At 36.7% G+C, this 17,963-nt stretch overlaps 1 protein-coding gene across 3 annotated transcripts in view; it reads right to left on the bottom strand.

The window, feature by feature from the left end:
- Positions 1–372: 372 nt before the first annotated feature.
- Positions 373–17,963, bottom strand: part of pih1d1 (PIH1 domain containing 1) — a 35,013-nt gene continuing 17,422 nt past the window's right edge. For all 3 annotated transcript variants that reach the window (XM_049468245.1, XM_007251082.4, XM_015606301.3), the window contains exons 7-11: positions 11,332–11,425; positions 7,349–7,381; positions 5,020–5,098; positions 3,234–3,377; positions 373–461 (exon numbers count right to left, since the gene is read on the bottom strand). In XM_049468245.1, coding sequence (XP_049324202.1) covers positions 426–461; positions 3,234–3,377; positions 5,020–5,098; positions 7,349–7,381; positions 11,332–11,425 — 386 coding nt within the window. In that variant the 3' untranslated portion in view covers positions 373–425. The remainder of the gene's footprint in view (positions 462–3,233; positions 3,378–5,019; positions 5,099–7,348; positions 7,382–11,331; positions 11,426–17,963) is intronic.

The following is a 17,963-nucleotide window of genomic DNA, read 5'->3' as shown; positions in this document are numbered from 1 at the left end:
TATTCCAAAGACATCATTAAAAACGTTTTTTTTTTTTGTGTTGGTCCTGCAGATTAACTCTATAGCTGTTAGAGCTCAACCCTCAAAAAAATCCAACATGTGCATGCTAATGTTTAACTGATTGAATGAGTAACTCATTAGGTTCTGTAAAGAATGTCATGCAGGATGTATTTGTGAGTTTACATAGTTAATTATAAACAGTGGACCAGAAACCACCAGACTTGATGCCAGGAAACGTGAAATGTGTTCTCTGTGACTGCGCAAAATAAACAAAGGGCCATTCTCAGGAACGGTCCTGCTATTGTTCATCCTGTGTGGCTTTCTTTGAAGCACTTCTAATCTATTTGGGGGGAAAAAGTGCACACAGAGTGGTCATGGTACAAAATATGAAGGTTTTATTGGTAATAAATATCTTTTCAGTAGGTTTATGAAGACACCACAGGCATGGTTACGGTAAGGACCTGTAAGAAGCAGAAGGAAGAGACAGTGTAAGTGTTTATTCCTCATTTAAACTTCCTTGGAAGAGCCCACATGTAAATTAGACTATAAACAGGGATGTAGCAATATCATCAGCAATAGTAACTAGTGATTCATTCATTCATCTATTGATCTTCCTTTTTTTCTCAGGATCATGGTGTGTCTGGAGCCTGCTAGGGAATTCAGTCACACATTGACCTCTAGGGGCAATATCTCACAGCCAAATGATCCATCATGTGTTTTAGGGAGTTTGGTTGATAGTTAAATTGTATGAAACAAAAAAGAAAAAAGAGCATCTCCTGAGCACAGGGTTCTAGGGCCCTCTCTGGTGAGAATGGGTGATTGCACTGAGCATGCTGAAGAATTATTTTAAACCGGCGGGCGTGATGCACTCTCTTTTCAGAGCAGATGAATCTGATTTCAGGTTATGTTCAGTCAGAGAGAGAGAGAGAAAGAGAGAGAGAGAGAGCGCTCAGCCAGAAACGTCACTACAACTACAAATTTTGGTTTTACTATGAGTAAATGAGCTACTGAGGTCTAAGCTCCCCTTCAGAAGTCTCCATTGCTCCACCAGCCACTCACTTTCAGTAAAGCTGAGCCAGATTCTCTTTTAGAGGCTGTAGATGTGATGTAAGTACGTAAAGACGCATGACGTGGCCAGAAGAACTTCCGTTAAAAGCGACCCGACACCCCAGATTTTAGAATGAATATATTAGGCATCAGGGATGGTTTTCCAGCACACTGGTACCATTTAACACAATATTTCATCCCTTCTCCACTCAGAAATGCTTCTGCTTTTAGTTTAGAAACAAAATAATACGCACTGCCACTTTAAGGTAGCATCTTGTCATGGTCACGCAAAATTACTTTTTGCAAATTTGCCAGTTGTTTTTCATCAGTGTCTTCATAAAAACATCCCCAAAGCTCTCCTTTACAAATATATTTTTTATTTACAGTCTTCAACATATCATAATCAGTGTTTAACTATGCTAAAACAACACTAAATTGGGTGAGCTGGAAATGAAATTGAACACACCGACTTGGGCACTGGCTGGGAACATCCTGGAGGAACATGGAACAAAGCTAGTTTGTGCTTTAAACTAGCTTATAAGATCTCACCAATTTTTTTTACTGTATTTATGTTTTTCTGTATCTGTTTTACAGTTTAAACTCTCCTACTGCTGAGAGAATATATTTCAAAAAATGTGTGTAGGTGCACTAAACCTTTGCACAGTGCTTTTTCAAAAGCATATATGATGTTAAATGCTTAAACATAAGAATAAAAAAAGTTTATACACTACCAGTGAACCTTTTGGACATACCTTCTCATTCAATGCCTTTATTTTTTTATGTAAATCAATACTAACTTCATCCAGACAATGAAGGAACATAAAATCCTGTAGTAACTTAAACGTGTTAAACAAACCAAAATACTCTGTAGCATTTAGATGGCTCTTATCGAGGGGGGGGGGGGCAGTTTCATCTTAACGCTTTTGATGGCCCTTGCAACAACTGCATTTAAGAATATTTTCAATTCTTTAATTCTTGAAATGTTTCAGATTGACTGACCTTCATTTCTTAAAGTAAATTTTTTTTTAGTTGAGTAGTTCTTGTTATTATACGGATTAGAACATTACTCAAATAGAGCTATTCACTGTATACCTGTAACTCTACCTCTTCACAACTTTACAAATGATGCTCTCAAACACATTAAGAGGCAAGAAATTCTAGTAATTAATTCTTGACAAGTTCAGAACAGCTGTTAACTGAAAGCTATTCCAGGTGACTCTACTAGGGGTGTATTTAAAAAATAAATTCTTCAATTCAAATCGATCTTCATTTGAATGATCCAATATCGGTTCATATAAACCCAAATCGATCTTTAGAAACAACATTTTTCATAAGGTTTTAACGTCTCATGTTTTATCTCGCAAGACCATCCTCGCACTTTCTTGATTCACAAATAAATAAGACATTTATAAAGCATGTTATGTTTTGGTTTTATGTAACTAAAATGTCAGTATATATGTTTATACAGCGTTACTGAAAATGATGGCTTCCAAAGCCTCATTAATGTTCTGGATTATGTTTTACCCAAATGTAAACATTTAAGTAAAGTGACCATTTCAAACCTTTATAGAGATGTAAAGCAGACTGTCGCAATTGATTAAGCAACATTTTAATAATGAAAGTTTGAGTGTTCCTTGTATAATTACATTTCATATTTAAACTACAATTTTTATTGTAACTGAAATTTACCTAAATTAATCTATTTTGAATCGAATCGGGACCTTGTGAATCGGAATCGACTTGAACTGGCAAATTAGTGATGATACCCACCCTAGACTCTACCTCATAAAGCTGAAACAAGCCAAGATGTGCAAAACTGTCTCTATTTAAGCAAGAGGTGCCTAATTTGAAGAATGTAAAATATAAAAAAATATTCTGATTTGTTTAACATTTTTTGTTCATAAAATAATTAATATGTGTTTTTCATAGTTTGAGTGACTTAAGTAATAATCTACAAATCAGAACATTGTAAACTAATGAAAAAACACTGAATTTATGTCTGTCCAAACGTTTGACTGGTACCGTAAATCAAGTCTGGAAGTGCTGAAGCCAACTCAGCACCCACACTTCTACAGCTGTTTGTGTGTCAGAATGACAAACATACAGAGGAAATCTGTGATTGCAGGACATAACTGCTCCATTTCAGCAGATGATGGATTATGAGGAGAATGTGTTCTGATCAATACCTGGCTGTTGGTGTTGTACTGGGCAGCACTGCTCTCTTGGTTAACAAGGAAAGGAAAGAAAATATCCAGCTGAAAGAGAGACGGCCGTGCGTTCAACACCAGTCTGTCCTCTCCCAGATCCAGCAGGAGAGAGCGAGCAGAAGACTGAGAGAGAGAGAGAGAGAGAGAGAGACTCAGACTTCAGTAACACCCTCAAAAACACAACAGGTACACTATATGGACAAAATACATCTACTTAGTCATTCTTTCTTGTAAAAGCTTGCTAATAACATTGAAAAAAAGTTTATAAACAGCTGGAAAACTGTAAAAAGGAAGTCTAAAACCTAATCCAGTGCTATTCATTTCTTATTTCACTGTTATCTTAAATTCGTTAATAGTAATAGTTCTTAAATTTGGAAATAGTAGTTAAAGTTCTGGAGAGAGAGAGAAAGAGAGAGAGAGAGAGAAAGTAGAGATTGATAAAGGGGAGACAGACTGGTACAGAGAAAAAGAGAAATAAAAAATAGACAGAAATGTAGAGAAATAGAGGGACAAGGAGCCAGAAAAAAGAAGTATAGAGAGAGAAATAGAAAGAGAGATAGTGACAAGTAGAGAGACAGAAGCAGAAAGACGTAGAGAGAAAGATATGTAGACAGAGAAACAGAGAGAAAGAAGTAAAGAGAAAGAGAGACAAGTAAAAAAAAAAGAGAGAAGGGGAGAGAAATAGAGAGAGACAAGTAGAGAGAAAAGAAATAAGGAGAGAAAAAAAAGAGAGAGACGAGCAGAGGAAAAAAGAAAAATAAAGAGACAAGCAGAGAGAAAAATAGAGAAAGAGAGAGACAACTAAAGAGAGAATAAAAGAGAGAGAGATATAGAGAGACATATACTCTCTATTTCAAGTAGACAGAAATAAAGAGTAAAGTAAAGAACCAAAGAGAAGTAAAGAGAAATTGGGACGTGTAGAGAGAAAGAAAGAGAGAAGTGGTGGTGGTACACAGAGAGAGAGGGAGAGAGAGAGAGAGAGAGAGAGAGAGAGAGAAAGAGAAAATAAGTAGAGACAAGCAGAGAGAAAAAAAGAAAGCGAGACATAGAAACATGTATAGAGAAAGAGAGAAATAGAATGAGGAGTAGAGAGAAATACAAGTAGAGAAAAAGCGGGACAAGTAGATAGAAAAAGAGAGACGTATATAAAGAGAAATAGAAACAAAAAGAGAGTGACAAGTAGAGAGACAGAAATAGAGAGAAAGATAAGTAGACAGAGAAATAGAGAGAAAGAAGTAAAGAGAAAGCAGGAAAAGTAGAGAGAAAGAGATGAGTAGAGAGAGAGAGAGAACTGGAGAGAGATAAAAGAGAGAAGAAAAGAGAGAGCCAAGCAGAGAGAAAAGGATAAATAAAGAGACAAGCAGAGGGAAAAAAAGAGAGAGATTGAGAGAGAGAGAGACATGTAGACCACATCCCCACATCCTCCTCTAATTCCTTCCAAAAGTATTGGACAGAACACAATCATTCCAAAGAATACACTTCCTTTAATTGCTTCACATCTCAGTGCTGGTGGGCTTTAAGCATTGTGCCAATAGTTTTATAGTTCGGGTGTTGAGGCGCTCCAGAGAGTCCTATTCTATTTTAGTATTTTCAATCAACAAGTCTTAGACAGACTGCTTTTGTGCATTTGCAGATGTGTGTCAACAATACGAGCAACTTCAAGTAGCTGAATGCATTCATTTAAAGGGGTATCCGCAATTTTTTTAATATTAAGTCTATGTCACATGCTATGAACAGGTTTTCAGACACATCTGCTTTCACTTACAACTCCAGGCAGCTGGATCTCAGCTATCAGAAACTCTGGAGGTCCAATTGGGGGCTCTACCCATAGGCAGAACTCTGGTCTGGAAAGAAAGAAAGGAACCTGATTAATCCTAAGAAGAATGAAAACCTTAAATCATAGAGTAGTGGTTTGTAGCAGTGCTGGAGATGTGGCTTTAAATCAATATCACAATTGAATGAACTAACGTTTCCCACAGTTATTTTATAACTAAAGAATGATTATTTAAAAGAAAAAAAGACATTATTTGTCAATATTTGACAATCGAAAACATTTGTCAACCGAAAATATGTTGCAGCAGAAAGATTGCAGATAAATTTACTGTTCTGCCAAAAAAGTGGGAAAAAAATTGATTTATACTAAACAATTACTAATTTTAAGTCATGTTGCAGTGTTTCCTCTAAAACGTCCTCTAAATCTTTTTAAAGCAGTGGCAGCCCCACACTTCTCCCTCCTCTCTTATCATCCCCTTAGTCAATGTTTTTCTTAATTTCTTTTTTTTTATTTTCTACATTATACATTAATATTAAATACATAAAAACAATTAAGGTACACATATGAAATTACGTACTAAGCAAAAAAGTGTTTGGTCTCCAAAATCCCCTGATCTAAACCTGATCATCTGAGATAGTGATTTGGGATGCATGATGGAAAAAACAGCAACTATTGTTCAGCACCTCTAGGAATTCAAGACGCTAAGAAAACTATTCCAGTAAGTGTGCAGATCTGTCCTCTAAGCTAAATATGGCAACTAAGCAGAATCTAAAGTATAAAACATATTTTTGGTTTGTTTAACACTTTACAAAATAATTCTGCATGTGTTCCTGTACAGCTTTAATACAGTCTTCAATATTTTATCTACAAAGTAAGAAAATCATAAAAAGAAAGAAAACACTTGAAAATAAAATAAAAGAGGTGTGTCCAATTTTTTGACTGGTACTGTATATTAACAAATTAAATAAAGTTGACCAGATGAAACATGAAATGTATTGGGTTCTTTCTGTCTGCAATCAAAGTCCAAGGAAACGTTAAAAAAAAAAAAGGCTTTTTCAGATTTTTTGATTCGGGGTAGTAATATTTAAAATTAAATTCAGCCTAAAAATAAGCAGCTACATAACATGCATGCAGGGTATAGGATACCATACACCAGGGTTCGCAAGCAATTAATTTCGGCCGTGGGCCAGATATTTTCCAAGCCATTACGTGGCGGTTCACAAAAAAACATCTGTTTTGGAAAATGTGTAAAAAAAAAAAAATAATAAAAAAGTGTAATGGGATGGGGTGCTACAGACTAGTAGGTTGAGTAAACTGTGTCATTAAAATATATATATATATATATATATATATATATATATATATATATATATATATATATATATATATATATATATATATATATATATCTCACGTTCATTAAAAAAAACTCAGTCTATCTGAGTGCAGTCTACAGACTAGTAGCTCTTCAGCCCAGAGGGTTGTTGAACCCAATTGCAGAACAGTTGATCTCAAAGCAGGTAAACCCAAGAATAAAGGAAAAAATAAATAAATAAACACACTTTTCATTTAAATCAAAAAGTTCTATTTTGGACTCATTAGTCCACAAACATTCTTCCAATAGCAATGTTCTTTTCAGTAGCTTTCTCCTTGCAACCTTGCCATGCAAACAATTGTTCGGTGTTCTTCTGATGGTGGACTCAGGAACATTAACATTAGCCAATGTGAGAGAGGCCTTCAGTTGCTTAGAAGTTACACCAAGGTTCTTTGAGACCTTGCTGACTGTTACACACCTTGCTCTAGGAGTGATCTTTTTGGTCGCGCACTTCTGGGAAGGGGAACCATGGTCTTGGAACATTTCTTCCATTTGTACACAATCTGTCTGACTGTAGATTGATGGAGTTTAAACTCTTTAGAGAGTTTTGTACTTGTATACTTTGTATTTCTCAGCCTAATAAGCATAAACAACTCTTTTCCAGTGGTCCTCTGAAATCTCATTTGTTTGTGCCACGATACACTTCCACAAACATGTGTTGTGAAGAGCAGACTTTGATAAATCCCTGTTCTTTAAAAAAAAACAAAGGTCCACTCACAACTGTTTGTCATCCTATTGACTAACACATTAGTTTAACTGAGTGCATTTCGATTGCTCAACTCTAGTTAAAGTACAAGTAAAAGAGGAAAGTTTGCCAGCAGCTGTCATCATGACTTCCTTTCAGATGAATCAGAGCCATAAACAATGTGTGTGTGCCATAAACGTTTTCAGGTTCACTTACATCTGCAAACGACACAGATCACAAGCGTTGTAAAGTAAACTCACCTTTTGGCTTCAGACGGCTGTGACTGGGACTGTCTGTTAAGAAAGCAAACATTCACAGTGATTAGCGCACTGCCTGAAACGGCAGGAGAGAGTAACTGAACGATTCAGACACTTGTAAACTGATTATAAAGATGAAGACATAAAGTCAGTTTTCCCAGACAGGGATTAAGCCTAATCATAGACTATATTTTCCTTTAAATAGAAAATTTCCTTTCAAAATGCCCTTTAGTTCAAGACTATGCTTAATCTCTCACTGGGAAATTGCCCAGACAGGCTGGTAGAAGGAAATAATATCAAATATTATCAGGATGACTGACAAAGTAAAGAAGAACCTAGAAATTTGATAAGGCTGTTCTGGTGCCAAACGAAAACAAGGAGTGCAGGGCCAATAGATGAAGCCTCATACAAATATATCTGATGTCATTTATTACAACATTTTCAACAGCAATCTCAACGTTCCAGAATTCCTGCTGTAACATGTAACAGAATTATATAAATACAGTCATTTCAGTTTATTTTTTAGTTGTTACTCTAAATGCTTTGACGCTATGACACCATTCATGTAGTACAAGTGGATTAATTAATTTGCTTATTTGACCATGCGTTGGCTGCAGAAAGCAAGCAAAAAGCAAGTACAGACAGAAAAATCACAAGCATAAATACAATCACAAACTTTTAAACTCCAAACAAAAAAATATTAATATATACTCAACATCCACAACAAAAAAATGATTGCACCCAGAAAGAATCAGCCAACAGGTTAGGTTTGAAATTATGAGACATGCAAGGTTTATTTTAGACTGTGCATGTAATGTAAGCAAGGATGGGTCTTATTACTCTTCCTAAAAAATTATATATGAGTATCAATTCTGTTGTGCTTGCTTCCCATTCAGACTCTGAAGTTGTTGTATTGGTAGCATCCTTTGCAAGCGAAGTACACCTTAGAGAAGAGTTTGAAAATAAAAATCCAAGCTGGATGTTTGATGTATAATTTTGGGAAGTGAGATGATGAATTCAACATGCAGATACTTTCATAGCACGCTGTTGGCAGCAGTGGACAGAAAAAGGCACACACCAGAGACATAAAAGATCTGAGGGAAATGTGAGAACTACACAATGCACCGAGAGGGAGAACCAATGAACAGTCTGACGATTATTGCTCTCCATAAGTCATCATGTTAGTGCCACCACCATTGGCAGACGGCTGCACTAGGTAGGATTAAATGCACGCAGAGCATCATGACTTCTAACCTCAATACAACGTCAATGTCGCCAAAGACTGTAAAAGTGTTGGGCCAGACTTTTATGGAGGGATTTTTATGCTTTTGTCTTGGTGGAGAAAACTAACGAATCTGTATGTGGAGGTTTCGTATTCAGTGCCAAGATTAATGGCATGTAGTAAGTTAGCGTGTGTTTGTGTGTGTGGAAGAGTCCTGACTGTAAATGGTTGTGTAAAACCACCGTGTCCAGAAAGGTCCTGAATAAGTGTAACTTTATCCATTCATTCATGACCTTTACTGAAATTGGCATTAGAGCTGTCACTCAGCATTAACTTGCTTACAGTGAAGGAAAAAGTAAGAGTTACATTTCTTTTTCTCTTTGACATTTTGACAGACAACTATGTTTTTCATTATTCCATGGAAAAGTGACATGTTCCTTTAGCCAGGTGCATTTACCTGAAAGTACCTGAAAAAGCTAAACCAAGCCCTGACCTGCCCAATTGGATTCGATTAAATACAGCAACCTCCAAAAACATGCTGTAGACTGGGAAGTGGGCTGCCTGCCATCAAGATCCACAGCACTGAGAAGTCTGAGGATCTTCCTTGATCCAACACGCACAGCAATTAGGTAACTACACACTTCTAATGGATGTATCATTATAGTGTATTAAACTTTATCTAGAGAAAACAGAATGGAGTGGCAGCTGTAATTGAATAAGACATGACAGCTAATCATAAAAAACAACAACAAAAAAAAAACATTTGCACCTAGGAGAAAGTGGATTGGAAGCTTTACCAGGAACAATAAATGATAAAAAAAAATGTATCGGATTATAAAACACATCGGATTATAAGGCGCACTATTAATAAATGTCTATTTTCGGGTCTATCTTCGTACATAAGATGCACTGGAATATAAGGCGCAATGAACAAAACATGCCTACATCGAAGTGAGCAAGAGTGTCGCCATGTTTCCTGTAACAAAACTGTAAAACAATTTCTTTCGTGCGAGTCAAACGAGTGATGGACTACACAGACTTTTTTCCAGAATTCCAGTATTTTGTCCAATGGTGAGTGCTAGCCCCGGTTAGCGGCATAGCCAGCTGCGGTTAGCAGTGCTAGCCAGCCCCGGTTAGCAGCATAGCCAGCTGCGGTTAGCAGTGCTAGCCAGCACCGGTAAGCTGTGCTAACCAGCCCCAGTTAGGAGCATAGCCAGCCCCGGTAAGCAGCACTACTCAGTCACAGTTAGCAGCGTGTACTCCCTTATACTCTGTAATTCATTGGAGTAGCTTTACTACAACCTGATCAGTAGAATTTACACATAAGGTGCACCAGATTATAAGGTACACTGACTATTTTTGGGAAAATTAAAGGATTTTAGGTGTGCCGTATAGTCCGAAAAATACAGTACAATGATATGAGCAATATTTATTGAGCTACACATACAGAAGTAGTGTGTAATGCATTTGCAATTTAACATGCCAATTTGTAGAGGTTCCTAATGGTGTCCTGCAGATTTTGCAGTGGAGGTTTTATTATCCCACAAACTTTCAAGGCTAATTTTTTTTACGATTTATTGTTCCTGGTAGTTTTTTTTAGCTTCTATTCTAATAGCATTGAACTTAGAATGAAACTTTTTCACATTTTATCACTTTACAACAAATTTTTAGTGAAAGACCAACACAAAGTAGCACCAAGCCCTGATCTGCCCCAATGGATTCAATATAATACAGCAACCTCCAAAAACATGTTAATCATAAAATTATGATTGTTAGTTGTAGAGGTTCCTAATGTGGAGTGTGAGGTGGAGTGCTGACAGCTCCAACCATATCATCCCACACACTTTCAAATAAGGGAAACAACAAAAATAAAACATGTTTAAAAAAGTTTAATCAAATAAAAATCTGAAAAGTGTGAGGTGCAAAAGTATTCCATATATCAATACGTAGTAGAGCTACCTTTCGCTGCAATTAGAGCTGCAAGCCTTTGAGCGTCTGTGAACAGCAATTTTCATATCTTGACACAGATATTTCTTATGTCTTTCTTTCAACAATGCTTAATTTCCAGCTACTCTTCCATAAAGGCCAGATTAGTGAAGTGCTCTACTTCTAGTTGTCTTTTCGATAAATTCTCCCACCTGAGCTTTAGATTTCTGCGGCTCCTCCAGAGTGACCATTGGCCTCTTGGCTACTTCTCTGACAAGTGCTCTCCTTGTTTGATCTGTCAGTTTGGGTGAATGGCCATGAATTAAAAGGTTTGCAGCTGTAGAATCATTTTTCTGTTTTTAAATAATGAATTGGACAGTGCTCATCGGGATGCTCAAAACTTGGGATATGTTTTTAGAAACTAACCTTGCCTTAAACTTTATATCTGACCTGTCTGGGGAGTTCCTTGGTAGAACAACTGTATTTATACTGAGACTAAATTACATGCAGCTGCACTCTATTAACTAATTAGTTAACTTTTGGGGGCAATTGAATGCACTGGACTGTATTTAGGAATACCTTTGCATGTCACACTTTTCAGGTTTTTATTGCATATTGCAACATGCATAATTTTCAATACACTTCACTATTATGTTCTACTTTGTGTTGGCCTATCACTTAAAATCTCAATAAAACACATTTAGGTTTGTGGTTGTAAGGTGACAAAATGTAAAAAGTTTCAATGGATATAAATACGTTTGCAAGCTACGGTATATATGTATATACCGAGTATATTGGTGTATGTGTGCATGTTTGTGTGTGTGCGTGAGAGACGTACTTTGAGATCTCCTGAATGATTGGTTTGCTCTTGGTGCGAACGTTCTGCTCCGTCAAAGAACCCATGAACTTTCTGTTTTTCAATATTTTTACGTCTAAAAGAAAGAAAGACAAGAATTAATTTGTTATTGTAAACCAGACATCTTCAATAAAACAATAATTAACAACTCTAAATAACCCCCTTTTCCACATTAAACCTGTACCATTGCTTTATCTATTTGTCAAATGTTCCCCAATGTCTGTAGAAAACATGGATACCATGGTTCCATTCCTTTCTGTCTAAAATGTCCACCATTTTGCGGTTAAATTGGCAGATACTGTATATCAAAAAGCAGAGGCGGAGCCAGGCTCGCTTGTTCTTTTGGTAGCACCTCCCCCTTCTCCAAATACAAACATCTCAACCTGCCTTCACTGAGCGTACAGAACAGAAACCAAGTGGATTTTGCCCACTTTGCCCAGAAAGTATAAAGTTTCAACAGTAAAGGCACAGTTCATGTATGCTGCACTACAACTCAGCTACTCCATGTTATAATCAGAAAGGGTGTAACGGAAAGTCCTAGAAATCAGGACTTTCAATCACTTCATTCTTGATTCTTAAGTGTAACTTCACCTTCTTAAGTTTAAAACAAGGTACAAAAAAAAAAAAAAAGCTGTTAGCTGTTTTTTGAATATAACATAGGTGCTAGACCTGTAGATGCATAATTTTTAAGAAACGTTCCACTGTCCATGTACTCTACAGTCATTGGTCAAACCCTTCTATTGTTGTACAGTTTCTTTCTTGTGCAGAGAAGAGACGATTCAGGAGAGCAGAGTTTAGGGGAAGCTTCTTTATTTGGTGCAATCGCGTCGAGACCCAGGACTTAGTTTAAATACAAGTTTCAACCCCCCTTCAGAACAGATGGCAATCAGGGAACAAAGTGTGGTTGCACATCCTGTAATTACCCTATCAGTACCACCTGTGACCTCTTGACCCAAGACCCGTGGTAAGATTTGGTCCCATGGGGACCTAAGACCCATGGGAGAGGAATATCCCAGGATCTGTGCGAGATGGGCATTGTAGAATATTTGAACATTTAAATTTACATCTCTATCGACATGGTAAATATAGTACAGGAACCAAATCAAAGTGTGGACATGATCAGGATTGGATACATTTGACATGGCATTGTTTTTGCTTTCATTTTCAGTGATATATAGCACGATATTACACTATGCAGGACCCGGGTCAGAACCAGCCCCTTCCCCCTCCCGCGAGCTGTCTCACAATAGAGATCCAGACAGACTGAGAGCTGAGTCAGTGCTTTAGCCAAGCACTCAAAACAGCAAAACAACAATAATCAAGCATTTAAAAGTCATTTTAAAAGGCAAATACAAGCGTTTTTCCTGGGATTAAAAGCATGATTCCGGCTGCAACTGGAAATATCTGCGCAAAACTGTGTGGAACTGAAGTGCACAGCTTTGGACAGGCTGTCTGCCGCTGCTTAAAAGCACATGTCCAACTATGTTGAGTCCATGCGGTTACCTCGTGTTTACGCCTGCCACCAACAGGCTGGTCCAATCTAGCCATGCAACCTCCCACACTAAAATGACAGGTGTTTCAGTTTCATTGTCCAACCCCTGTATCTCAGACAAAACACTAGGTTCTGCCACAAAAGCATACAAATACTTCTCCTAATTCCCTTTATAAAAGTTCTGCAACCTAGCTGCTGATTAACTAGTTAACTTCAGGGCATGTAGTGCAGCAATTAATTTGTATTACTGTCCTTATTTCCTCTGTAATGGGGAACTGATAGGGTGCTTTCACTGCTACACAAAAAAAAAAATTGTGAAATGTCCCTCCTGATTAGAAACAGATGTCAGACGTGTTTTGTGGTATGTCAGATTCTCCCACAGATGTCTGAGTTGCTGGTAGTTAACCATGTTTTGCAAAGACATTTTTCCAGGTTAACAGACTTTAAGAGGGGGCACAACATAAAACTGATATATATATTATATATATATTATATATATATATATATATATATATATATATATATATATATATATATATATATATATATATATATATATAATTGTTTTAGAGACCACTCGGTCCATTGTTGTGTTAAGGAAGGAAGGCTACTCAATGCAAGATACTGTCAAGAAATTGAAAAAAATCTCCTACCACGCCGTTAACTACTCCCTTCGAAAAGTGACACAAACTGGCTTTAACAAGGACAGAAAAAGGATTGGGAGGCCCCGATGCACAACTGTGCAAGAAGATGTGAGGTGCAGGACCAATGAAAAGATGCATGACCACCGCTTAATGCCATCTGTCAAGCATGGTGGTGGTAGCGTGATGGTCTGGGGAGGCTTTGGGGGTTTATACATGAGTGGAGAATAGGAGATTTATACAGAGTGGAAAAGGGATCTTAAAAAAAAAGACGGCTACCACAAGATGTTGCAAAGCCATGCCACACCCTGTGGACAGCGCCTGATTGGGGCCAGTTTCATCCTACAACAGGATAAAGACCCCAAACACACCTCCAATTTGTGTCAGCAATATTTAAGAACTAAGGAGCCGGAATTCTGATTGTAAGTGAGTGGCTATTGGAGTGACCCTATTGAGCTGTTGTGGGAGCAGCTTGACTGCATTTTATAGAGGAAGACTGCGTCAAGCCAATCCATGTTGTGCTTCAGGAAGCATGGTGTGAAATCACATCAGATTACCTCAAAAAGTTGACAGCTAGAATGCCTATAGCCTATATATACAGTGTCTTGCAAAAGCATTTGACCCCCTTTTCAACTTTTTCAAACTTGCCACATTTCAGGCTAGAACATAAAGATATTAAATTGTATTTTTTTTGTGAAGAATCAAAAACAAGTGGGACACAATTGAGAAGTGGAATGAAATTTATTGGATATTTTAAACTATGTTTTAAAATAATATATATATATATATATATATTTACATACATACATACATACAGTGCCTTGCAAAAATATTCAGCCCCTCCAACCTTTCGCCCCATTTTTTGCCAATATTTTTGAAAGGCACTGTATGTATGTATATAACAAAAACATTTTTTTTCTAATCAAGAATTTATGGAATGTATCTCATCTTGTATCCAGCTATGTTATTTTCTTTTGTCAAATTGTGAATAAGACCAGAAGAACACAAAATAGCACAACCTTTTTTTTTTAAATCACTCATGTGAAGCAATTGTCCCATAACTTAACTTGCAGTGGTGCTATTACCATCAACAACTGCAACAGAATTCCTTCTATTACTGGAGATCCACCAGAGGTAAATAAATCCTGCAGATGCATCTCAGAGGACTTTGACTAGGCCACATCTATTTTTATTCTGGAAAATAGATTTTGGCTTTTGTGCCATTCACAGTAGGAGGACTTGCTTGTGTGCTTGTGCAAGCGCTTCGTTGTGCAAACCATGTATCCAAACACTGTCCTGCAGGACTTTCTGGAGGAGGCATTAACAGCACAATTTGCTGCATCAGGGTCTGTCAGACTTGCCACATATGCCATATTAAAAAGTCTGAGAGCATCAGTAATGGTTCTGTAACCATATCCAGACTGAGCACATTGTGTTCTATGTATTTAACTTAGTTAAGTTAATTTTAGTTTATTGTATGTCTTCAGATGGGGGGCAGCAATGAATAATTATTGTCTAATTTTAATTTCTCTGTGATGGGGAGCTGAAATTAGATTCATATTATTTTATATTTGTGTTCCACTTTAAATTCTGCAGCCTCTGCCATCTCCTGCACTGTTTAAGGTGGAACAGGAAAGGTGCCTCGCCTGCTAGCTAGCGAGACAAACTACTAGCTTTTTTAATGCATTTTTGTAGCATTGAAACTACACAATAAACTACAATGTAATAATGCAGCTAGAGGTTATTGTAATTTGACCAAGAAAAATAGAGTTGTTTTTGGTTGTGTGTGCCGCTTTGCCAGCTATTCTTAGCCCTCACTAAACACACTACCCCTCCCCCACCGCAGTCAGGCAGCGAGAGCATGGAGAGAGAGAGAGAGAGAGAGAGAGCATGGAGAGAGAGAGAGAGAGAGAGAGAGAGAGAGAGAGAGAGAGCAGGCAGCAGAGAAACCTAACGTTACAGCTCATTTTAAGATGGTTTGGATTCAGCGAGTCAGATGAGCAGCAGAATAAGGTATTTTGTAGAGCTGGGGTCAGTAATAGGCAGACCTGGACCACTATTGATAACTAGTTCATTTCGACAGGGTTTATTTTGAACTTTACTAGCCGTTGACGGAGGTCTCGCAGTGCAGGAAACTGAAAGACCAGTCGCCTGCGTTCTAAATAAAGTGTGGCGCACACAGAGGAGAGATACGAAGCTCATTCAGACGCTTTCTCTATAAAAACACACAGTGAAGGCAGAACCCGACTTTTCAGCCAAACAGCAGCATGTCTCATGTTCTGAAGCATCACCACTGAACTAAACACTGATCTTTAGAGCAGACAAACCCACTCTAACCTGAACTGACCAATCAGCTCATTCACATGTGTATGAGAATAGACCTGACACTGTTTTAGCCCAGAATTACAGAAAACTCAAACTGCACTTTTTATTGACTTTTTCTTTAGCACTTTAGATGCCCTTTTTCCAAAAGCACAATGTAATTTTTTTTATATATCCCTTGTTTTTAGGCTACTTTAAGTGGAAAAAAGATTTAATTTGAGGAATTGTTTAATATATGTATATATATATATATATATATATATATATATATATATATATATATATATATATATATATATATATTATATGTTTATAATTAGTATAATTTGACATGACTTTCAGTTGTTGAGGCTACTCTAATTTACAGGATACGGCACTGAATTATAAAAGTACCAATATAAAATTTGGAACATGTAGGCTTGTCTCAAAAGTGTCTTTTTGATATTACCTTATGGGATAAAAACAATATAGAGATATATTTTGTATATCGCAATTCAGAAAAAAATATCAAGATATAGTTTTTGATCCATATCGCACAGTCCTAGTTTGTAGTGTGCCTCTAAAAAATCTCAGTTTGAAGGGTCATGTAGCACTAACACCCACCCAGGGAGAGCAAGGCCAATTGTGCTCTCTCTGACTCCTGCTGCTGATGACAATCAGCATTACTGGGTATTAAATAGGCAATCCTCAGATTATAGCTGAGGATTACAGATCATTTTTACGTGTTGTGAGAATGAATACCGTACCGCTTTACAGTACCAACATTTTTTTTGTATTGTGTTGGAGGTCTGTGTTGCATAAAACTAGGGCTGGCCCGAATAGCGTTTTTTGAGCTCCGGATATTCGGCACTGATTCGAAGCGAATATTCGAATATTCGTTTTTAAAAAAAGAGGTAAAAAAAGAGGTAAAAAAAAAAAAAGAAAATCACGGCCCCCTTAAGACATATTCACCCCGGATTTTTGGTGTTTTTATCCCGGATTTTTGTTTTTCACCCCATATTTTTTCTGTGTTTTTAGCCCAGATTTCTTTGTGTTTTCATCCCGGAATTTCTGCTGCCGCACACCGCGTCTTATCTGCTGCGTAAGAATAAATAAAGAAAATAAATGATGTAATTACTATTATTATTAGAAAAATAACAAACAAAAATAAACCCAAAATGTTGACAAAAATATAGTCTAACGAATAAAAAAAATAAGAAACGAAAAACTCCACAGGACCAAAGAAAATTACTAAGACATGTAATACTGAAAAAAAAACGGAAAAAACAAATACGCGTCTGGGGATAAAAATTAAACAAACCAAACCACACTCAAAGAAATAAATGTATATATAAACAAAACAAAAGAATGGACAAAAACAACAATCCGTTAAAAAAACTCATTTAAATCCATTAAAAAACTCATTTAAAACAATCACAGGCTTTTTGCGCAGAATAATAAAAGTTTCGGTTAGTTTCAGTTTCAAATCATGAAAACAGCTCACCAAAACCTCAACCTATCCTTTATATTTGACAATATTTGATTAACTTACAGGTCCTTACTTATTTTTATTTAACTGAACTGAGTTGTAAATTATTTATAGCCTCGCGCTGAATTCATCTCCCGCTGCGAAAGAGAGAGAGAGAGAGAGGCGCAGCGCATTTTGCCTGATTTTAATTAACAGTACATTTGTTGGCTTTAGTAAGTTTAATAACATTAATTTTAGTATACTTGTCAGATCTTATTTATAAAAACTTTTTTTAGAAGACAGAGGTTATTCTGCGCGCAATGCCGCGCCGCTGCGCCAAGCACCACTTTGCGTGCCTGACATTTCAGAGTGCTGGACGAGATTTTAATTCATGAATTAATATATTTAATATTTTAATAAATTTGCCCTGGTGATAAGAAACGAATGCTAACATATAGCTTTATATTTCTGTGTATTTCAAATGTTTTAAGTTTTATGTAATTGACGGGCAGCACCACGCGCCAGATTGACAATGTGCTTTATTTTTCAGATATAAAAGTGAAATTCAGTTAAATAATAGCAAAGTTAACTAAAATAAATTTATGTTCAGTCAAAGTTATTTTCTCTTTTAATTTTCCATTTCAAAACTCCAGCATTTGAGTGAGAATAAGCATCTGTTGAAATTTTTAAACAGCAGAATGCCTAGTTACAG

Source organism: Astyanax mexicanus, chromosome 19 (genome assembly GCF_023375975.1).
Source record: "Astyanax mexicanus isolate ESR-SI-001 chromosome 19, AstMex3_surface, whole genome shotgun sequence".
Taxonomy (NCBI): domain Eukaryota; kingdom Metazoa; phylum Chordata; class Actinopteri; order Characiformes; family Acestrorhamphidae; genus Astyanax; species Astyanax mexicanus.
The sequence above is the reverse complement of the archived record's forward strand: the minus strand, read 5'-3'. Positions and strand labels throughout refer to the sequence as shown.